This window comes from Trichechus manatus, unplaced genomic scaffold, assembly GCF_000243295.1.
Source record: "Trichechus manatus latirostris isolate Lorelei unplaced genomic scaffold, TriManLat1.0 scaffold00062, whole genome shotgun sequence".
Taxonomy (NCBI): Eukaryota; Metazoa; Chordata; class Mammalia; order Sirenia; family Trichechidae; genus Trichechus; species Trichechus manatus.
Window position 1 is genome coordinate 4,088,897 of NW_004443998.1, and position 24,140 is coordinate 4,113,036.

The following is a 24,140-nucleotide window of genomic DNA, read 5'->3' on the forward strand; positions in this document are numbered from 1 at the left end:
GTGCTGTACCCACATCGGGAACCCATTCAGGTGTCGTTTTATGGGACACCTCCATTTTCAGGTAAGGAAATCGAGCCTCGGTGAGAACAGTAACTTTCCCTAAGTGTCTAACTGGTAGCAAAACCAGGATTTGAAGCTGTCTGCCTAATGCCCCAGTCCACTCTGCAGAAACGTTGCTCCAGTGAGAAGGAGGCCCACAGCGAACAGAAACATGAGATTTTCTAAAAGCTGAGCCAGCCAGCTGAACCCAAAATGAAGCCATCCTTCCCCCAATGCTGTTTCTTAGAATGGATGAAAGGAATTTCTCCTTTTATGACAGGACTTGTTCTGTGAAGGAGAAAACATCAGCTGAATATGTCTAAAGTAGCAGTAAAAATTTTTGGTGGATTTGCAGTTAAAATGGAAATAAAACTGATTTAGTAAAATTGGAACACGTTTTTTGCCACAGGCTTGGTAGGGTTTGGCTCATCTTCTTGGATATGAAAACAATTTTTTTTCCAAATTAATTTCTTGAAAACTCAGCTGTCTCAGTTTTTCAAGCCAGGAGATTAAACTGATCTGATGGAGACCAGCAGCTCTGGGAGCATCCTGACCAGAGTCATAAATAAAATGCATTAGATGATTTTTAATTTGCTATAGTAATACTCAGGGACAGCCATACTGCCACAGAACCACCTCTCCATTCATTTCTGCTCAGTTAGCTATCAATCAGATTGCTGGAGAGAGAGCCAGCGTCTGGATGCTGCTGTTACTGCAGATGAGAAGAAGTGAACATAAGAATGTCATGGGGCTGTTAGCCAACAACCTGTCCTTCTTAACATCACCTTGACATAGGTGAACTAGACCAGGTACCTGAATGTTCATAGATGTTAAAACCCAAAAATACCCATTGCCGTCGAACTGATTCTTACTCATAGCTACCCTATAGGACAGAGTAGAACTGCCCCAGAGGGTTTCCAAGGAGCAGCTGGTGGATTCGAACTGCTGACATTTTGGTTTGCAGCCAAGCTCTTAACCACTGCACCACCAGGGCTCTGCCCACTTCACTTTAGAGCTTCATTTATTCAATCACTCAGATACGTATTCACTCATTCCTCCAATCATCCATCCTTCTATCCATTCAATAAATATTTATTGAGCACCTACTATGTGCCTGGTGCTCGGCTAAACTGGGAATAGAATTTACAGACCTGGGTAGTCAAATACAGTAGCTGTTAGGCACATGCGGCTATTGAGCACTTCAGCTGTGACTAGTCCAAATTAGCTCAGGCTGCTAACCAAAAGGTCAACAGTTCGAATCCACCAGCTGCTCCTTGGAAACCCTACGGGGCAGTTCTACTCCGTCCTATAGGGTCAGCATGAGTTGGAATCAACTCAACGGCAACGGGTAGTCCAAATTAAGATGTGCTGTGTGAAATACATAACTAATTTTGAAGACTTACTATGAGGAAAATGAGAATGTAAAATATCTCATTAATAATTTTTTTTATTGCTTACATGTTGAAATGATATTTTTGATACATTGGTGAAATAAAATATATTATTACAATTCACCTCACCTGTTTCTTTTTACTTTTTTTAATGTGGCTACTAGCAAATTCAAATGACTTATGTGGCTTCCATCATATTTCTATTAGATAGCACTTTAATTATTTGCAAAACATTTCTTCCTGCTATTATGTTTTGCTGGGAGAGGTTGGGGGTGTCTTTCAGGGAAGATGATAAAATGTGTAAAGGTTGAAGAGCTGATCCATTATGGATAGATGCTATTTGTAGAGTTTAGGTCATTAAATTTTAGTTTCTGAAAACTTTACTTTGGATGCTGTCTTAGTCATCTAGTGCTACTATAACAGAAATACCACAAGTGGATGGCTTTAACAAAGAGAAATCTATTCGCTCACAGTCTAGTAGCCTATAAGTCCAAATTCAGGGCGCCGGCTCCCGGGGAAGGCCTTCTCTCTCTGTTGGCTCCAGAGAAAGGTCCTTGTCATCAGTCTTCCTTGGACTAGGAGCTTCTCCTCGCCCGAACCCCAGGTCCAAAGGACGCCCTCTGCTCTTGGCACTGCTTTCTTGGTGGTATGAGGTTCCCATATCTTTCTGCTCCCTTCTCTCTTTTGTATCTCAAAAGAGATTGGCTTAAGACGTTATCTAATCTTGTAGACGTCATCAGTATAACTGCCGCTAACCCATCTTATTACATCACAGTGATAGCATTTATAACACATAGGGAAATCACATCAGATGATAAAATGGTAGACAATCACACAATACTGGGAATCATGACCTAGCCAAGTTGACAGATATTTTGGGGGGATACAGTTCAATCCATGACAGATGCTAAATATCTCGGTCCTGTGCTTCTGGAACTGACAAAATGTAGAAAATTTGGGATGCTGCAATGTTGCCATCACTGCTTTCTGCTATTTCCTGAGTTGTCACTGGACAGCCTAGATTCCTGGATGTCAAGACAAGTCTACATGGCAACACTAAAAAATATGGCTTAGAAAAAGGAAATACTACGGAACGAGTTGTTTGACATGACATTATGGCGATTAAGTGAAGTGAACTTTGTTTGGTCTTGTGTCTCTTACTTGAAATTAAAACCTCTGGGTTGTTTTGTAAGTTTGCACTGACCTACTAGCGGGAAAAAAAAAAAAAAAAACAAATAACTTGAATTGTAATTAGAATGGGAATAGTGTTTAATGACTCAGGGAATTTTGTGAGATTAACTAGTTTTGGTAAGAAGTGCTAAATGAAAAGCAATAAGGGTCAATTCCAAGTGTCTTTTTAAATTAAAATTTAAAGTAATTTAAAAAATCATCATATTTTTAGCTCAACAAATTAGTGGGGTTTTTTTCCCTTCCCTTTTTTTTTTTTTTTTTTCTTTTTTAAAGCTACATAAACTAAAAGGGCCTGTCTTTTTGCTGTTATTACAAGCAGTACACATAGTTTCCGGCCACTTTTTATGACCAAGGTTCACCGCTTCCTCCCTGGCGCTGTGAAGAAAGTATCGATGGGGAAATTGGCCTGGCATTTGGGAATGACAGAAAACCAAGCCAGAGAAATTTCTACAAATGCTCTGTGTCTCTCCAGGTCCAGCATGACTCATGTTGGAATGAATTTCCTTTCATCTAAAATGAACTTAAGAGAAGATTTTGAAATACATGGTGGGGATTTCTGGAAGCAAGAGAGTTAAGCGTATGAGTATCACAGAGCACAAGGAACCATCAGCAACTCTACTGGGATGAACACAGCGTCATAAGAAAGAAGAAATGTGACGTGGGGGTGATTTTCTCTAGGATTGGAAAACACTCCACCGACGCCAGATATTGTAGAAGAGACAGATGGCATGGCAGATGCTGTGAAAGAAAAGTGACTGACTATGAGGTGAAGCAGAAAAAACAAGCAAGGAGGACAGAAAAAAAGGACACAAGTTCCCCTCTGTTGTCAGGAACGTCTTCCTGTGGCCCTAAAATGTCTAAATTATGTTCCATAGGGTTGCAGATTGTAAAGGAAATGTCTTACCACTTTCTCCACTGATTGTGCATTTGGAATCTACAGCCATTCTTTTGAGGGGACTCACTTTTTGTCTATTGATTTTGTAAGGACGAGAGGAAGGCAACTAATTGGGTGTGTGATGCCAATATATCACGAAGAAGGTGGTGCTGCTAATCTTTTTCTGGCTCAGTTGGTTGCTATAGGATATGTAGAAGCTGGACGAAACTCATCTTGGCTTGTTTTAGAAATGCTCCCAATGAACGTTCTTTAACGGTACAAACCAATGGAATGAGATTTGCATTTTAACATCATGTAAATCAAAGTTATTTGAAATGTGTCTTAGAGATACCCAATGTAGGCATACGTGACCTGTAATGTGTGCAAGGGTTGGGTGTGGAGACTCTACAGTGCTCCCGAATTTTAGAATTCCTCTCTACTCGGTAATCAGTGATGGAGAAGAGCTAGTGCTGAATGGGACTGGGCTCTCGTATCAGCAAAGCATTTAGGTCCCCCAGGTTTAAAATAGAGGCCTCAGCAAAATGGTAAGTTAGCACATATTGTGGCTCTGTGGGGTTGATTGGGAATGGATGAAGCCAACAAAGATAATCTACTGTGAAATACTCAGGCACACACACAGTGCAGATCTAATGTATGAAAATTCAAAAATGTGTTTGACAGCCACTGTCACATTACTTACATCAAATGGAGATGGATTCAATTCAGCCTGAAATAACCAGTGTAAGTTGTTAAAACAAGGAACGTCTGTGGATGCGATTAAGGATTTTCCTGCCATTACCAAACAAACAAACAAATGCACATAAAAAAAATAACTGGACAAACGTGACGGTTTCGGCACTGTATTTGGAGAAGAAATTGAATAATTGAAGGCCATACAGGATCACTGACTAACGAAGAACTGCTGTAGGATTGTCAAGGGTAGTTTTGATTATAAGTCATGTTTTCCTTATGTACTGTTTTAGAAACACTAATAGGCCCTCCTAAGGTAGACTCCAAATCAAAGACGCATTGGGTTGGGCAAATCTGCTGTGAAAGAGCGCTTTAAAGTGTGGAAAAGGAAAGATGTTACCTTGACGACTAAAGTGTGCCTGACCCAAGCCATGGTATTTTCAGTCACATCACATGCATGCAAAAGCTGGACAGTGATTAAGGAAGACCGAAGAAGAATTGATGCCTTTGAATTGTGGTGTTGGCGAAGAATATTGAATATACCATGGACTGCCAAAAGAATGAACCAATCTGTCTTGGAAGAAGTACAACCAGAATGCTCCTTAGAAGCAAGGATGGTGAGACTACATCTTACATACTTTGGACATGTTGTCAGGAGAGATCAATCCCTGGAGAAGGACATCATGCTTGGTAAAGTACAGGGTCAGTGAAAAAGAGGAAGACCCTCAATGAGATGGATTGACACAGTGGCTGCAACAATGGGCTCAAGTGTAACGATTGTGAGGATGGCGCAGGACCGGGCAGTGTTTTGTTCACAGTGTCACTGTGAGTCGGAACAGACTAGATGGCACCTAACAACAACAACAAGGTAGACTCCATTGTATATATATAACTTTCACTCACATCCACACATATATGATTTACAGGATCATTGCCAAAATGAATTTTAATAACAACACCGAATCCAGAAGAGCCCAGACACCCTGTATCCCATTTTAAGAGCAGCAGATGTACCCGAGGTCACCGGCAATCCTTGTCTCTGGGTTTCCTGTGTCGTCTCTCTGTGAGCCCCAAGACCAGTACTTTTCTCTGTTACAGTAAAGTAAAAAAGACTAAATGTAGAAAATGTGATTCCAAAGATTAGTTTCAAACTCTTGTCATTTCCATCAAGCCAGCCATGGAACGAATGAGTATAGTAAGTTTAAAAAACAAACCTGTTGCCATTGAGTCGATTCTGACGCACAGCGACCCTATAAGACAGAGTAGCACCGCCCCCACAGGGTTTCCAAGGAGCTGCTGGTGCATTTGAACCGCCTTTGGTTGGCAGCCAAGCTCTTAAGCACTGCGCCACCAGGGCTCCATACTAGGTTTGAGGACACGTATTTTCTGAAAGCTAGGGAGCACTCAGAGGGAAGCTCCTTAGATCTGGAACAAGTCTTGCCTGAACAAGGCCTGCTAAGCCCTCCCAGAGGAATGGGCCTAGGAGCTGGGATGGGCTGGCCCCCCCCCCCCCCCGTGGTACGTTACACACAATGTAGTTGATGGCTGCTGAGTCACAAAATGCCATGTTCCTTGACCTGATCAACAAATGATAAATGCACAGCGTTTGACACACTCTTCATTAGGCCTCTGAACTTGGACAATGACTCATGGTAAAATTGCTTCCTATTCTGCTCTGTGGAATTTTATATAAGAAACTCAGGGAATACGTAAATTTTCTTCAGTTCCCGGAGAGGCTGGACATTGCTGCGGTTATAAACTCCATTGGCAGCAATTTTTTTTTTTTTAAAACTTGAAGCTCCTTTCTAATAAATTTAAACATCCAGTCAATGCTTGGGGCCCTAGTGGTGCAGTGATTAAGCGTTCGGCTGCTAACCAAAAGGTCAGCAGTTCGAATCCACCAGCTGTTCCTTGGAAGCCCTATGGGGCAGTTCTACTCGGTCCTATAGGGTCGCTATGAGTTGGAGTCTGCTCTAAGGCGACGGGTGTTTTGGTCGTCAGTACTCACACAAGAGACGCCGTTTTCTTTTATTATCACATAGTTTGGCTCTTAACTGAGTTTTCTTCTTCCTTTATTGGTGTAATACAAATGATAATGTTTCCTTTTGAGAGGATCCTACAAGATGACCTAAAATTAAAGGTAGGGGTGGGATGGGCAAAATGGGCACATACAAAATGACCCTTGAAGAATCCCAGATGTTCTGTTATCCTGTACAAGGTATAATTGCAGAAGGCACTGTTTCCAGTAAGAAAACAGTCACTCGGCACTTAAAATGGGAAGCAATTCCAACCTTTTAGCTGATTGCCCTCGAGTCGATTCGGACTCACAGCGACCCTACAGGACAGAGTAGAGCAGCCCCGTAGGGCTTCCGAGGCTGTGATCCTTATGGGAGCAGACTGCCACGTCTTTCTCCCAAGCCAGTCTTCCATAGCTCCCACTAGATCACATGAAATCTGACACTTTCACTGACTAAACAGCTTTAGTGCTCTGTTTCAATGTCATTGGGAATAGTGTGACATCATATTATCCTTGCAACAAATATTTTATGTACTAATAAAATGTTTATAGTCTGCTTTATCAAATACATAGTCTTTGCTTTGACAAAAATTATGCGTCTTTCTGTCAGTTCCATGGATAATCACTTACTATGAATCTCTAACACTGACGCTACCTTATAGTAAACTCTTATTTGTCCAGAATCAGGAAAGCAGAAAACCCAAGGTAGAAAATTGGATATATAGATTTTTAACATTTCTCTGTATTTGAGAAAGAGATAAATAGCATTTATCCCTAACATTTTTTGTCAGAAATGCAACATACAGAAAAATTCATATATACCTCAGTCATTTATAGATTCTATAACTACAAAATACCCTGTAGTAAGAGTAATCTTCACAGACCCTGATTTATTACATGATCCTGAATGGCCTTTTGAATCATCAGGGATGGAATTATCTCCAGTGTAATTTTGTGCTGATCACACTATGTTAATTATTTAAAATTTGGTAATCTGTTCACATTAGAAACCTCAATTAACCAGAACATCTCCTTTTCCTTTTTCCCCCAAATCTCTTTATTTTTAATCACCTCAGGCAAGTGATAATCCCTATTATTGTAAATCTCAATTAACTAGGACGTTCTTTTTCCCTTGTCCTCCCAAACTATCTTCTTTCTCAATATGCCTAGACAGGCTCTGCAAATAAATGTAATTTGAAGAAAATCTGGTTTAGAAACACTCTGGAAGCTTCCACAGGAGGAAGCTTAAGCTATTGTCTTCAAACAATTGTAAAAGAAGGGGGACAAAATGCTACAGATCCTCAAGAATCAACAACCAACAAGGGGTCTCATTTTGAAGCAGTCACTCCTGTAAACCCTCTCTCTCTTCATGGTGCCACTTAGCACTTGTTAACTGCAGATCGAAAACTAGTCAGACCCAGAGTCATTATAAACCAGGAAGACCCTCAGAGGGTTTAACCGGAAATACTGATGGCTGGGTTATAAGCGCCCCCCTTCCATTAATTTTACGGTTTTAATTGGTGCAATCACAAAAGCGAATTGAACCTGGAAAAAGCAAACACTGTACCAGCAGGCGCCACAATCCCAACTCCTTCAACTGCTGAAAAACACACGAAAGATGCAGGACGCAGATGCTCTGCAGGTGAACATGGCGCCCGAAAGACATCAACCAGAAAGGTGTGTATTTTTCATATTCAGTCAGATCAGGGTGTGAATATGTTTCACTTCCTGCTGTGAATGGAATAAGTCTTCTAGCTAGAAGCAATAGCTTTAAAGTCTTTTTATTAAATGTCTTCACTCACCTTCCATTGGGGTGTTACTGTCTGGTCGATTTGCAAAGACAACATCCACATACTCAAGCTGCAGTCTCTGGAGGGAGCCCTTCAGTCCTGGGAACAGTCGCAGGAGAAACCCAAAAAGTCAAAATATGAGAACTATTAGAAAGAGTTGATGTTTGGGTCCCTTTAAAAAAATCACTTTTTTTTCCTTTAAAAAGGCATTGGATTCATTTCAATAAGACATTGAATACAATGATGCTAATTGGCCAAGTTTCACCTTTTAAAACTATGTCAAAGGTTGACTTTGCTCCAACAAAGAAAAACCTGAGAACTTCTCTGATGATATTAGCTCCCTCACAGGAAGTGCATACTTGGTAATGATCCTTCACTATGACTCCTTTGTGGCAGTATCCTGAAGCTGAGTATAGAATAAAAAGCAGCTTCTCTTCGAGAGTTTATTTTCCTTCCTCTTGAAAACTGTAAATTAATGTTTGCTTTGAATTATTTAATGGCTTGTAGTGGAATGGAGACATATTTATTGTACATCAAACCCATTAAAATGGTATACATCAGAAATAAATGACTGCCTTAGCCCCTCAATAACGTATACATGAGTTTTAAAAGTAAGGGAAAGGAGTTGGCAAATGAAGGCTTTACTCAACATTTTACTAATTGGAGCAAAGTTTGAAGAATCAAAAATATAGCTAAGTTCTACCATTTCCCTTTCTCTCCATTCTTTTGGAAACAAACCAAGACGATAGATGATATAGAGACTTGAGAGGGGAAAGCGAGACGTTAAGAAAATCTGGTACCAAAAATCTGTGTTGCAGCCTTCACCATTTGCTTCTATTCCTGTGACTCATCAGAAACAATTAATTTCACTAAAATTAATACTTCCTGAAATAGAAGGTATTGTATGGAATATTATGCAACCAAAAAGATGACAGTATTCAAGAATCATTTTATCTCATTTCCATGAGGCACGGCATTTCCTTATCAGCCTGTTTAATTCCTCAGGAAGACCGGAGGTTTTTCTTTTTTTATTTTATGCATAAAGTTAATTGCATGTTAAATGAGGCTCTTATAAATTTAAATTTGGCTCATTTAAATTTGATTTTTCAAACTGGTTTATAGGCCGGCAGCCATTACTTTCCTGACAGGAAAATGGAGTGCTTGAAGACAGTTCTGGAAATATTTTTCGTTCACTGAGAAAGGATTGCCTGTGGTGGTAGCATGTTAAAAGAAGCATCGATGAAGAGATTAGAGCAGACAGGTGTTATAAGGTGCAATGCCTGCTCGTAAAAAACTGTGGTGACTTTCAGGCTGACAGTATCACCAGCTATCTCAAGGGGCAGTTGGAAATTAAATTTACCTTAAAAAGACCATAACATGAGCCACTTTTTGGAAGCAATTGAACGTGAGGAGGAGGTAAGGGGAGGAAGAACAGGATCACCAAGCAAACAAATAATAGGGTATCACAAGGTTTAAAAGGTTGGAAATCTCCACCCTCGCATGCTGTGTGATCCCACTTGAGTTATTTTACCTTTTGGTTTGTGACTCCGTTGTCTGATCTGCCGCGGGGATAACCATACCTACCACCTTCAGAATCACTGCCCCAGAGAGCAAGTAAAATCCGTTGTCAAGCACTTTGTAAGCACAATAGTCTACAGAAATGTTACGGTGATTCTAACGGTAGTGTTCACATCTAGGAAGGTTCAGAGTGAGAGGTGCCAAAGACTGAATGCCAGAGACTTTCACCGAACACCCTGGTTTTGGAGGGAGGCATGTAGTTACAGTTCTGGTCCATCGGTGCGAGACCTGTTGTACATCAGGTCGTCATGGGTCCGAACCGACACTACAGCCTCTAACAACAACGGGCCCACGCCTGGCACCGGAAACAAGTGTCCTCCTTTCTAACGATGGCTCCCATCCCACCATGTTTCTTCCCAGCAGCTCAGTGTGGGCTGACAGTGACCAGGAGAAGAAGCTACAGCTAACAGGGTACTGTTGGGATGCTGCGTGAACAGGCAGCTCACAGACTGGTCAGGACTTAAGTCCTTTACTCTTTCAAGCAGCGAGCAGGTAGTGAGTCCTGACTTCATCCTGAAACTGCCGGGATGTGGAAGGACACGACCTTCATCCCCATGGAGCCAACACTGCATATTGGGAGCACTTGTCCAAGATAATGCTGTGTAATGCCATGGACTTGATGTAAAGGCCATTCTCGTTGTGTCTGGTCTTCCCTCATCTCTCAGTTCTTTCCCTGGAAAGTGTTCTTCCTCTGGAAAGTGTTCTTCCTCAGTATTCAGAGGTTCAGGTGTACTCATGTGAGAACATAAGGCATGAGGTGTTGTATGAGGCCAGTGAATACACCTGGTTTCTACTCTTGACTCTGAAGTTGACTAAATGGAGACTGTGCAGTTAAGAGGCACTATCCATTTTGAAAATCTCAGTCATATAAAGTATTGTAATCCATAGTATCTGTTTTGCTATATAGAGAATGACCTACAGGGGTAAGACTACTGTAGCAGAATAAGCTTGTACTAAGTTGGTAAGTTCAAAGCAACTGACTGCTAACCTAAAGGTCAGCAGTTCGAAACTATCAGTGGCTCCGAGGGAGAAAGATGTGGCAGTCTGCTTCCGTAGAGATTTACAGCCTTGGAAACCCCATGGGGTCACTATGAGTTGGAATCGACTCGACAGCAGTGGGTTTAAGTTGGTGAGAAGTGTTCACCTTTGGGAAAAGTTGTGCAAGTAGAGATAAGAGGAATTGCTGGTGTACTTGATATAAGGTGTTTGGGAGACAGAAATAAAGGATGTCTCTTAGGATTTTGGCCTAAGAAATGAGGGGACTCCTACTTTAATGGAGAAGGAAGGGAAAAGCAGATTGGTGGGGGCGGGGGCGGGGGCGGGGGGTGGCTCTGAAAAGCTACCTTTTGGCCGTGATGAGTTTGAGCAGCACGCCAGTCAGCTGCATGGAGCTCTTGCAGCTAGATGGACCAGTATGGCATTCAGAGGCTAGGTCTGTGTGTAGGTGAGACATAGGGTTTGGGATACAGGGTACTAATCCGGACTGGCTGCATGACCCAGAGAAGTCTCTTAACCTCTCTGGGCGTCAGTTTCCTCATCTGTCCAAGATGAAATGGGCTAGATAATCTTTCTGCTTCAGTTCCTCATTCAACTGCAAACTCAAGCAGGTAATTGTACTTTTTCCTCTTTGGATTCTTTAATCAGGTAGAAATAGTTAAATAATAGCAGTATAAAGCATGCTCAACACATGTTTCTTTGATAGAGCCATCTAGGGTTTATATCCCATAAACAGTTCCGTTCTATCTCCATTTAGGAAATGCTCGTTGAGTACTGGCTTGGGGCCAGGTATTGTTTTACGTTTAAGTAGACATGCAACAATGCATTAACCTTGACTGCAGAAGGGCAGCGGACAGCTAATCAAAACCTGAGGAAGTAAGTGCTTCAGGGCAGCAGCATGCACTTGGCACTTGTCCAGCCTCGGTGAGAGGTAAATACTGAAGTGGGAGAAACACTTCCTGCCCTTGAGGAGATCTTTAGAAGTTTATTAGAAATTCCTCAATATTATCAAAAGGATAATAAACAATGTTATTAAAGGAAACAGCTTTCAGGTGACTATAAAACCAAAACACAAACCTGTTGCCATGGAGTGGATTCCGACTCATAGAAATCTAAGTTCATTTTTCTTTTAGGTTTTGAAGTTGAACAAAACCAAAAATCAAACCCACTGCCATCTTAAGTCGATCCCAACTCACAGCGGCAGGAACTATATTATTTAGAAAGTGAACGTTAATCCTGTTTCGTAGGATGCTAAAGAAGTAAGTTTATTCCAGCCATTCTGGCTGATTGGCGTGGCTAGAGGTGGATCAGCTGCGCAGTGTTGCTGGTTCAACTGTGTAGAAACAAGGCGGTCAGTAGTTTGGAGATTCTACAAAGGTTCTATTCAAATACGCTGCGTTGTCATCTTTCACACCTACTACAGATTTGCTTTCATATCTAGCTTGAAAAGAAATGCTGCTTTAATAATGTACACTGTTCTCCTATATAATTTTCTAGTTTATTTGCAGCAGATCTTCTCAGTCATAGTTTGATACATCTGCTTCTTTCTATAAAGCCTGTGCTGTATTAAAATAATACATGTGGCTGCACCTTCCTTTATGAAACATGGTTATCCTGGATGGGTAAACATGGTACTCTGGAAAGAAATCCTGTGATGAAGCCATTTGTTTTTTTTTTTTTTTTTTTTTTTTGAAAAATTATCCTTTAATTGAAAAATCATAAATTATCTTTTTTTTTTTTTTTTAAAGTTTAGATAGAAGGGCCTAACATGTGCCATTCATGACAACGTCTCAAGCAGAGCTATCTCGGATTATTTTCCACTCCTGCACCAAAACAATGACAGTGGGTTTGTGTTCTGAATCACACAACAAAGCTGTTGTTTACCTGAAAGGCAAATGAATACTTAGACACAGCTTTTGACTGTAAAAACACACAAATGATTTACTTACTTGTACAATTTGACTTGCCAAAGTATTTCTAGTCCTTTAGGTTAGGCACTAAAGAATTTGATCTGCTAAATTCTAACAGTGGCACAAATTGGGGCTTGATAAATGTCTGTGGAGTGGTTGAATGAATAAATAGAATTTTAGAGCTTGAAAGGACCTTGGGATTCTAAAGGGAAGTAACAAACCTGTTAGTGAAATTTCTTTCTCCAACTTGTGAATCTAAGAATGTTGTATCTAACTGGGTCTAAATCAAGGACGTTAGGTTCATTGAAAAGGCCTTTCATATGAATTGTGTATATATTATGCACAAGTCAAGCTCATTTTACACTACATAAGCTAGCTCAGGTGGCCAAGTTCTGCAAGCACCAAGTGGCCTGAACTCTACATGAAGGGGACCTCTGCCTTACCCTCTAATAGTGCTTCTTAAATTTAATGTGCATACAAATCTCCAGTGCTGGACAAGGTCACCTTCATATTAGAACAAGTCCAATGAAATCTGAGGATAATGATTCATAAATCTCTTCAAACTTTATTTTGGGTCTAGAAATCTTATATTCCCGCTTTTTTGTAAAATTTTCATAATTCCATAATTTCAGCCTGCCTAGAAATGTCCTTAGTGCTGATCACCTTGCAGTCCTGAGCTCTTGCCTTTGGCTTAAATGATGAACTGCAAAATAATAATAATAGTGATAATAATAGCAGCAACATAAGAATAAATGATCTCAATTCTTTAATCTCAAAAGTTTGAAATTTTGTGTTAAAGTTTGAATCTGGGTCAGTCTGAATTTCAGCGGACTTGGTTTATCCATCCTGAGAGATTAGTTTCTAAGATAATTCCTGACAGATTTACAAGGAGAAGGAATTTAAGATATTTCCATTAAGTTGTAAGAGGCCTGCAGAAAACTGATTCAAAAGAGAGAGAGAGACTCCTGAAATTATGCACACACTGGTAAATATTAAAATAGTGGCAACACGTGAAGAGCACAGTTGCAGATCTTCATTCTTTTTGTCTTCAATTTCATATTTCTTTGGTGATGGCCAGTGTGAACCATTTTCTAAATCTCTTTCTCTTCTAATCAATTAGATTTTTAAAAAGAGAAAAGAAAAGCAAGAACTTTTGAGGCAGCACACTGCTGCCTTGTCCGCTCACTTCATGGTACAGGCATACATGGGTTATTTCTCACTGATAAACTCAGGGTGTATGACGTGAGTTACGACGTAACTACTAAGTACAGAAATGGTAACCGTTCCGAGAGGCAGGGTGGGCTTGGCTTTCCAATGTCAAATGGAACACTAAGGCCTGAGATAAGATTCTATTTGTATAAGGAGTCTGTGAGCTTCCTCTGGTGCCACATCCTGGTAGTTGATTGTGGCCACCAAAGTGTCACTTACTTGGTAGAGACTGTCCTTGGCCATAGAGTGAGGACTAGCTGCTGTGCTAATTAGAACAATGAAAACAGTTTCCTTTTGGGGTGATGAAAATCTTTTCAAATTAGATTATGGTGATGGTTGCATAACTCTGTACATATACTCAACCAATGGACTGAATACTAAGTGGGTGAGCTTTTATAGTATGAAACATATCTCAAAAAAGTTCTTTAACAAAGTCTTCTAATAATGCTTTATTAATGTGGTAGTAGCTGTAAATGAGAAGAGTTCTAGGCCATTTAATCTTTCTTTTTTGAATTCCCATTCTCCCCTCTACACCTCTACAACTCACTCCCCACGCTCAACCCCAGGAAGAGACTTGGCTGATTGCGATTCATTTTCTACAACATTTTCCTTCCCCTTCTGATGTGCTTTGAATCTATTTGGTTGAAACCATTCTTGAATCAGCAACCAGTGAATGAAAATAAAATGGAAGCAGCAGTACCCACCTTCAATAATATGTTTTCTTGACAACCCTCTTTCCGTTTCAGCTCTGCCAAGAAAAAAGAAGCAAATGACTTTTAGTGGGGGTGTGCTTTTTTTTTTTCTTTTAATAAATCTCTGTTCCAAAGGTACAGAAGAAGAATAGTTCTTACTTGGACCAAATTGCTAATTTTATATCCTGTTTTCAGCAAATTCTACACCTCTGGAGACTGAGGAGAGAGGGCTGGTAGGCAGCACACTGCGTCTCTTTTCTTTGGAGACCCCAGGAGATGGATTAACCATGGACTGTCACAGTCACCCCCATCACTCAGCACCAGGCTCATGTTAATGACTACTCAGCCCTGTGCAATATGACATCTGGCTCAATCTTCCCACCTTGTTCTTAACCAATCCAGAGTAAAAAAAAAAAAAAACACCTTGACATCATTTTGTAAGCTTGCTATAAGGTTGCCAGGCTGGTGATATCACTAGCTTTTCTGAGAAAGGAAGCGGATCTGAAAGTGTGTTTTGACCTTCAAAAGAAAGTTTAAAACTCTCTTCTTCAAAATGAGCTGAATCAAGTCTTCTGTTAATTAGTTTCCTGGAAGACAAATCCTTCACCAGGATTTTGCCCTCCCAGACAATTTCAATTCTTAAATTGGCTCTGACCAGTTGGAAAGAAATATGGTCAGTGGATTTGCAAGTATCGATGAAATGTTTCTCGAACATCAATACCCTTGACAGCCTTTTTCGTAAAACGTAGTAGTTTATCATTCACCCTTGACGATTTCGTTTCTTTTTATAAATATATTAGGTAATATTGCATGTAGCACTTTACTATATAATAGTTCTTGCAGACTGCTTTATTTCCGGTTTATTCTTAAACTGTAAGCGAGGTTTTGAATACCACTGCAGCAGACAAGCGACGGCACCGTGACACCGAAGCACAACGCAAATCCACATCTCTTATAGGCACTGTGTTGCTTTGTTTTTCTACAGACTACACTAGGAATAAAAATTTAACTTCCATCTTTCTGTCTTCATAGTGATCATAAACAGGCTCAAAAATAACAATAAACTGTGTGTGTGTGTGTGTTTATAAAACAAAACCAATCCCATTGCTGTTGAGTCGATTCCGACTCATAGCGACCCTATAGGACAGAGCAGAACTGCCCCATGGGGTTTCAAAGTCTGTAATCTTTATGGAAGCAGACTGCCACATCTTTCTCCCATGGAGCAGCTGGTGGGTTTGAACCACTAACCTTTCAGTTAGCTGCCGAGTGCTTAACTACTGTGCCACAAGGGCTCCCGTGTGTGTGTCTGTGTGTGTGTGTGTGTGTGTGTGTGTGCGTGCGTGTATACACACATATATTTTGATTAGAAGGTTCCTAAAGAAGAATCTGCCCCTGCCTCCTATATCTTCTTAACTCTTCTCCATCAATTATAGGGAGGTAAATAAGGTTCTTGCTAAGCCTCCAACATTCTTTGATATCGCCACGAAAAGGGCATTGCCAGCCGCCACTCTGGTATATGGCAAATAGCTTGCTGTTCTCTTACATGGCTGTTAAAAAGGCCAGACTTCTAAGTCCTGCTGAATAACGTAACTACCAATTCAAACTCTAGCAGGCCCATCAGAAGCCAGTTCATCCCGGGAAATTCGTTCTGCATCCCCACCACAGAGAAAGGACTTCTCTTTCATTTGGTCCAACAGCAAGCCAAGCAGGTAGCTTCCTGTTCTTCTCCAACGAGATGGTCCTTTTGATCAATACTTTCAGAGCCCTCTGCCAAAAAGATCAGAGACCTACACGAGGGGCTAGACAAGATATTTTTATCTTTGCATTCCACAGAAATCTCTGAGTTGTGACAGATTTGAGTAGCTTTTCTTCTGTGGTAGCTACTGCTTATTTTCTTTTCCTGAAATCTGAACTCGTTTTTGGAAATTATACTACTTGTGAGGTTGGGACTAGAAAATCTCCACGAATCTCTTAGTAACCAGTGACCACATGCTTTGCACTAAATTTCTTTGGGAGACAACTTGCTAAAATTGAAACCTAGCCCAGTTGCTATTCCTTAGCATGAGAAAAAACAAAACAAAAACAAAAACGTTCTCTCCAAGACAATTAATTTAGTAACTTAGATGTCAGACGGTTACCTAAGAGATAAAAGCATGAAGGACGAGTTGTTTCCTGGTAAGTAGGGAAAATTTAAGGTACATAACTTACTTTCCACCCCAGTAGAGTTTGGTTGTGATGACCAGGCTGGACCTCCTGTAGGTTAAACAGACAAACACACAGAGAGAAATATTAAATAAATCACAGGCTATCCCACTGAGTTACATTAGTGTTATAGCAACAGAAATAATTCATTATTGTGCCTCACATTTTAAAAAAAAACAGATGAAGAGATAAATTTGTTAATGTATGTCACTGAAATGTAAAGACACAGGGAATCTGGTGAAGGGGGAATAGGCGTCAGGTCCTCGAGGAAGGGGTTGAAGGGACGTGATCTGTGCTGGAGAGGCTAGAGGAGGCGAGGTCTGTGTCAGCGGGTGGGTGAATGAGTGGTACAAGGTGAAGGTGGGTGGTCGGTGAGTACAGAGGGTCAGGAACAGTCAACGAGAATGACAAGGGAAAGGGCTTAAAGGATGGATTACTTTAGTAGCCCAAATAAATAGCCACCAGTAACACTTATTTGGAGCCCTGGTGGCACAGGGGTTAAGAGCTCAGCTGTTAACCAAAAGGTTGGCAGTTTGAATCCACCAGCTGCTCCCTGGAAACCCTCTGGGGCAGTTCTACTCTGTCCTAAAGGGTCGCTATGAGTCCGAATCAAGTTGAGCGCAACAGGAAACACTTGTTTAGTATCTGGTGTAGTGATGTTTGTGCTGAATGTGAGATTTTTCCCGGGAGTAAGTCTCTCTCCATCAAGGACCTTGAACTCTAGTAAAAAAAACCAAACTCATTGCTGTGAAGAAGTCAATTCCAACTCATGGTGACCCCATGTGTTACAGAGCAGAACTGCTCCATAGGGTTTTCTTGGCTGTAATCTTTACAGAAGCAGATCACTAGGCCTTTCTTCCATAGTGCCAGTTGGTGGGTTTGAACTGCCAACCTTTAGGTTAGTAGCTGAGCACAAATCATTTGTACTACCCACAGTCCTAAGGACCCCAGTAGCTCTGAGTTATTACTTCTTCCAACCAAGGTATTCACAAGCAGGAACTGATTACATGGTAATATTGATGACGAAGTTTAAGTTATAATACTCAACAAGATTGAGAATAAATAGGAATAAAATTTCTTTGAGTGTCTTCTTAAGTGGAAATGTCCTTTTAGGATAACAACCCTAAGATTCTTAACTCAAGTTTCTACCAGTTGACTCCCAGGGGATTGAGATGTGGAAATCTTATCAGCACACTTACAACCTTCTCAAATCCATACCTAAAGGCGGGAAAGGCAACGTAGCATTATGATTGTGGAATATGAAATATGTCTTGAGAACTACAAGCATATAATTTAAAATTGAGAGGTAAAGCTCAATGCAATTTAGTTTCTCTAGATACGTAATTCAATTGAACTGATGTAGAAAAAAATCATTTGCTATTCAGAGGTTAAGACAAACTTCAGGAGTATAAGGCATTTCTAATTCCATCAGCTGTAGGGTAAATGCCTGGGGGTCTTAAGGTATAAAAGTCTAGCATGATTAATGATAACCAACGGGGAATGACCACCGTCGCAATTCTGATGACCTGCCGCAACAAGAAAAATTTGCAGAAAATTCCCATCCCACTGGAATTAATTCTCCGAAAAGCAATTTGAATCACTGTAATGGAAGGCCTACTGATACATGCAGCTGGAGATTACACACCCCAATGGGGCTGACGTACTTCCCAGGTCCATCTATCAACCTCATGGTACCTATTATAACAGCAGTCTACCACAGGGAAGCCAGGTCTCCTTTAGCAAACATTTTCAGAGCTTCCACAAAAGGCTGGATGGAATATTATAAAAACCGAATGCAGCCCTTTCGATTATTCAGAGCAGTTGGGCTTGCCAATGTTGCATATTCCACCCAAACACCATGGACTTACTTAGTTTTTCGAAGTTAGGCTTTCTGTAAAATGTTGCATATATGGGTGTGCACACTAACATTTATATTCAAATAGCAGGGGGAGACAGAAACCTGGCGAGCTACCACCGATCCACACGGAGGCTCTCAAGTAACTCTTCGGAGGGAGTAGAGGATAACATGAACGTTTTGCAATGATATGTCACAAGCTTCAAAGGCTTTTGCACCCCTTACCTCACTTTATCAACACAAAACCTCATGAACAGCGATGTCCATTTCACCTGTTGCTGTCAAGTTGATTCCGACTCACAGCAACCCTATAGGACAGAGTAGAACTGCCCCACAGGGTATAACCGCCCCAACAGGGTTTCCAAGGAGCAGCTGGTGGATGAGAACTGCTGACCTTTTGGTTAGCAGCCGTAGCTCTCAACCATGGCGCCACCAGGGCTCCAGGTTGCCCATTTTACAGGTGGGGAGACTGAAACCAGAGAAATGAAGTAGTTTGTTTGCCCTGGGCAACACAACTGGCGAGTGGTAGAACCGGGACTAAAATGCTGTTGACTAGGGAGCCATTTTCTGTGACTCAGTGCTGGGATGACAGGTCTATCCTTCCACCAGTCTCACTGGGGCAGATGTCAGCTGATATGAATAAGCGGTAGTGGGGTGAAAGCTTGAGTTCTTACTTGTAAGACTGAAAGGTGGTTTGTAAAAGATGCATGTTAATGTGTTTTTATACAAAGGGATGTAATAGGCTCTGTGACTGTGGAGAGTGATAATCACATGTCCTCGGAATGTCAAGAGGAGGAGACCGAGTGCGTCAGGTGTACTGTGACAGCCTGCACCTTGGTGTAGACGTCCCTGTGCTATTCGTGGACTTACCTTGAGGTCATGATTTCGGTAGTGACAGATGGACCAACCTGCTGGTGGGAAGGTAACTCAGCAAGGTGGAGGACCAGGTGGGGACATGAATGTTTTTCCATATTTAAGGTTGAATATAGATTTTTTTTCACACCCTTACAGTCTCCTGGGGTGGAGGTAGTGGGGAAGGGAGAGGGAGGAAGTGGGCCACCAACCCTTATTTGTACATATCTCTATAAATGTCTAGTTTTCCATTTCTGCAAGGCCTTGTATTCCTACCAAATGTTCCTCTCAGAGTGAGAGTCAGCAGCCACCATAATACATGGAGCTCTGTTCGGCCCTTCTAGTTTCTCCTCTCAAAGGGAGCTTAAGCGAAGCATGTAAAAGCATTGTAAAATCCATCTGGAGTTGTACTCTTTGAAAATGCCCATGCTTCCTGGAGTGAATTTAACAAAACACACGCGAAGACTATATGCACGGGCACAGAGTGCTCTGAGGGTCATCCGCACTAACGCTATAGCTCTATTTATTTGGCCAGCAGAAGATGTGCCAGAGCAGTGGAGGTCCCCAAGCTTGTCCAATGGCCTTTGCTAAGCTTTGCTTAATTCGTTCCTTATGGTGGAAGAAGTGGTTGTCATGGCTGACACGTACAGTGCAGTGGAGGGGTGTGGCCTGCCCCCCACCGCCAAGCACTACAGTATTTCCCACTACCACTGCCTTTGGCTAGAGAAGGTGATGGGAGGGGACCTGTAAGCACAGCCATCTCGGGTAGCAGGTGCCCAGGTACTAGGGCCCTCCCTGAGCGCACGGAAACACTGGCTAATTCAGTTGTATTCAGGTAAGAAAGTATCGCAGTGTGTATCCCCAGGTCTCCTCGTTTCATCATTTCTTTGCATCCAAAGTTGTTAATAAAATGAGCAGTGAACACAACTGTGGGTGTGTAATCAGCTTCCTGTCAGCTTACTTCCTTCACCAAGTGAAGCCCTGAAAACGTCCCTTCACTTTCTGCACAGATATCTCACCAACATTCCCGGCTTCCTGGCCCAACCCCACGGTATTCATTGTCAGCAATGACGAGTCAATAACTTTTGAAGCACAAGTAATGAACTCGCTGACATGTATTTCAAACCATTGCAATTGTTTCTTTACCAAGAGTTGACTTTTTTTTTTTTTTTTTTGACAGCCTTTTGGTCAGGTGTCATATGATTTTATTTCCCCTGCTCTGGTGGAAAGCTGTAACACTTTCTAGGCACACAGGTTGTTAAGGTGGATGCAGGTACCTCCAGCCTTTCTTCTTGATGATGCTCCCCAGTATCACCTCAGCCCTGGAGAAGGAAACAGAGAATGCCTTAGGATGCAGTGTCCTGGGAAAGCAAGGGTCAACCCAATACACCGAGCCACTCCTTGTTTGAACCCTCAGTGCCTACGTATCCTGAAAATAGAAGCCACTCTCGGCTGGTAGCACGGCTTCCGCTGTTTCTGCTTCTGCCTACGGAATCCTACTCTGGAGCATTCCAGAAGCACCTGCCCAATTCTGACATGCTGGCAGGAGACCGCCTGCAGTCCTGATACTAAGAAACAGTGGAATCATTTGGCAGCTCAGTGTTTTTGAACCACCTGCGCCCATATATAAATGTCCTGCTTGGTGGTATCCAATGGGAGTCCAGATTTTCCTTCTAATTGCTGTGGTCTCCAGTTGAGACCAGGCAGGGCAAGGAGACCACACACTGTTTAGACAGAAATTCGTGACTCTCTGGGGCTCTTGCAGAATAAAAGAAGACTCTTCTCATGGGTTTAAATTCCCAACGGCCAGGGCTGCAGATGCAGTGGCCCACATCTAGAGATAATCCTGGGTTCCTGTGACAAACTTTGTCTCAGAAACTTTGTTGTAGGAGCAAGATAAAAAGAGACAGAGAAGTATCCTTCCTGCCCATGAGACTGGGTCGTGGAGAGCTGTACTGGAGTCATCCCTGCTGTCTTCTCCCTCTTCCACCTACCTCATCTTGGGTGAGACAGACCCAAGCTTGAGGGGACTAGAACTTTCTTCTCCATCTCTCTGGGTAAGAGATGTAGACAGGATGTTCCAATTCCTCTCAGGGCTTAAGGAACTCTCAGATGTGGTTATGAAATAATACGACTAGCCTTTGAATGACCACACTGGAATCTGCTCATTTGCTCACTCGTATATTCAACTAACATTTATCCATCTCCACAGCTGTCACTCTGGCCCCCGCCACATCTGCCTCTCACGTAGACCAGGACAATTCCCAACTTTGTGAGAAGCATCTGGGCTCTCAGAGGAGGTCAACTGAGTTAGAAATTTTGTCCATCAGGGTCTTACAGACAAGAGCCGTCCTTCATCGCTATTCACCTTAAATGCAAGTTCTACCTTTGTTAGAGTGTGTTGTTGTTAGCTGTTGTCAGGTCAGCCCCTGACTCATGGAAACCCCCTGCTCAACAGGATTGGACTGCTGTGATCCGACCTTAGTGATCCGCAGAGTTTTGGTCCGTCTTAGCCTGGAAGCTCCACTGCCACCTGTTCAGCATCATAGCAACATGGAGGCCCCACTGTCAGATGGGTGGGGGCTGCGCTTGAGGTGCACTGGCTGGAAGCTGAGCCAGCTCTTCCAAATGGAAGGTGAGAATTCTACCCTCTGTTAGCGTGTGCAGCCCGGCAATAAACCATGACGTGGGTTAGCTACGGAGCATGCCCCCAAAGACATGCACTGAATGTTACACAAGTTGTTGCTGTTTTCTTCCCTGATGTCTCTCCGACTGTTGCCTTCTGCAACCTCGCATTTCACAGTGGAAACCAGTCTCAGCTATGCACTGGCGATCAATCAATAATTAATCAGAACTCATAATCCTTCCCAACAGGAACACAGACAGGACTCTAAATGACAGACTTGTTCATCACGCTCCCCTTTTTTACCTTCTTCTCCTCTGGTGCTAAGCAGGGCTCAACAAAAGAAGAAAACACTAAGAAAGGGTAGAGTGCGGAAAGCAGCAAGGCCTTAGAAACTGTATTTGCTCCCCTTGGACTCAACAGAAAAAATCAGGGATGTGGACCCTGAACCTCCTTGATAGTTCTTAAAAATAGGCCTGCCCTTGAAAACGAGGACACCTAGGATGGGGCGATGATGAACCTGACTCAGCAAACCTAACAGTTTGATGGCAAGTCTCACCTGGAAGGAGGTGAGTTAGGCCTGCAGGTGATTATGCTTCACAGTCCTGTTCGGAAATTGCAGACCAGATAGAACAGCTATCTAGCTGTTAAGTTTCCTTAGAATCTGGGAGCCGTCCATCCATGCACATTCATGGTAGGAGGCCAGGGAGCCCCCAGTTCTCTTCTGAAATGTGCTCATTGCTCCAGGACGTGGGGGCAGGGTGGACCTTGTGGTCTGGCTCTGAGGGCACCTCACGCGTGTGCTCTGCTTTAACGAGGCCTGTCCTTGAGCCCCAAACCTGCTCCTGTGCCCACAGGAAGGTTGCATCTACATGTGCCACCTCAAGCAAAAGAAGCAAAGCCTTCTGCAGCCCTCTGTCTCCTCAGAACACGGTCGGAAACACCCTTTTATAAAAGGTGGTGGATTTTGGCGCATCTTTGGAGATGGCTTCTTTAGTCTCTGATCTACCTGTATCTCTAGGTGTAGGGACATGCCTGCAGACAGGGAATGGAGTCCTTGCTTCCCTGCAGAGAGGATGTCCCAGTTTCACTCAGGGCTTGAGGAACTCTGAGATGGGGTTCTGAAATACTGCAACTAGCCTTTGAATGACCGTGCTGGAATCTGCTCATTTGCTCACTCGTATATTCAACTAACATTCCAATCTCTACAGCCACCACTCTGGCCCCAACCACATCTGCCTCTCATGTAGACCATGACAATTGCTTCTGGCTCTACCTCCCTCCAATCCAGTCTTCATACAGGGACCAGAGGCAGGAAGAGAGGGTGAGAGACGGTCAGTTTCCCCCAACTCCTGTGACGGTGGTAGAGGGAAGGGGGACAAGCCGAGAGCCACCCACCTGAGTGGGGAAGGGCAGGCCCTCTCATCAGCACGTCGGAAATGGTCTAAGAACACTTCCTCGGTTCCACAAATGCCACTGAGGGGCACAAACAGGTACCAACTTACTTTCCAGCTGCATAGACCTCGGCAGTGTCAAAGAGATTGACTCCACTTTCATAGGCGATTGTCATCAGCCGCTCAGCAACCTGAAAGAGCACGCACGGGTCAGTCAGAAAGGTCAGGTGTTTTCCCAAACCTGGGAAGCAACTGTGAGTCCTCCATTGTTTTTTTTTTTTTTTTTTAAATAATGTTTTATTGCTTTTTCGGTGAAAGTTTACACAGCAAATTAGGTTCCCATTTGACAATTTCTACACAAATTGTTCAGTGACATTAGTTACATTTTTCACAACATGTCAAAATTCTCTTTAATTGCATTCTGGCTGCTCCATTTAGAGTACTCTAGTTTCCCTGCCCCCTTATATTCTCATCTTTGCTTTTGAGTAATTGTTGACCTTTTGGTCTCATATAGATGGTTTTTAACGAAGCAATGTACTCAAGGGTAATATATTTTGTATGCCAATCTGTTATTTCACTAAAAGGTGACTTCAAAGGATAGTTTGGTTCGAGGTTTAAAGAGTATCTCAGGGCAATAGTCTCAACTGGTCCAGTAAGTCTGGAATTTTTAAGAATTTGAGCTCTGTTGCGCATTTTTCTCCCAATCTATCAGGGTCCATCTATTGTGGCCCTGATCGGAACAGCTGGTAGTGGTAGTCGGACACCATCTAGTTCTTCTGGTCTCACCGCCAGTAGGTTTTTAAGAACACTGAAATCTCACTAACCACTCCTTGATTT

General features: G+C 42.3%; 1 protein-coding gene across 1 annotated transcript in view; it reads right to left on the bottom strand.

Moving 5' to 3' along the window:
- KCNAB1 (potassium voltage-gated channel subfamily A regulatory beta subunit 1) overlaps nt 1-24,140 on the bottom strand; it is a 375,850-nt gene that overhangs the window by 41,436 nt on the left and 310,274 nt on the right. Inside the window, 5 exon segments of the mRNA XM_023733842.1 lie at nt 8,005-8,091; nt 14,390-14,433; nt 16,586-16,630; nt 20,564-20,608; nt 23,415-23,494. Of these exon segments, the coding sequence (XP_023589610.1) occupies nt 8,005-8,091; nt 14,390-14,433; nt 16,586-16,630; nt 20,564-20,608; nt 23,415-23,494 (301 nt within the window).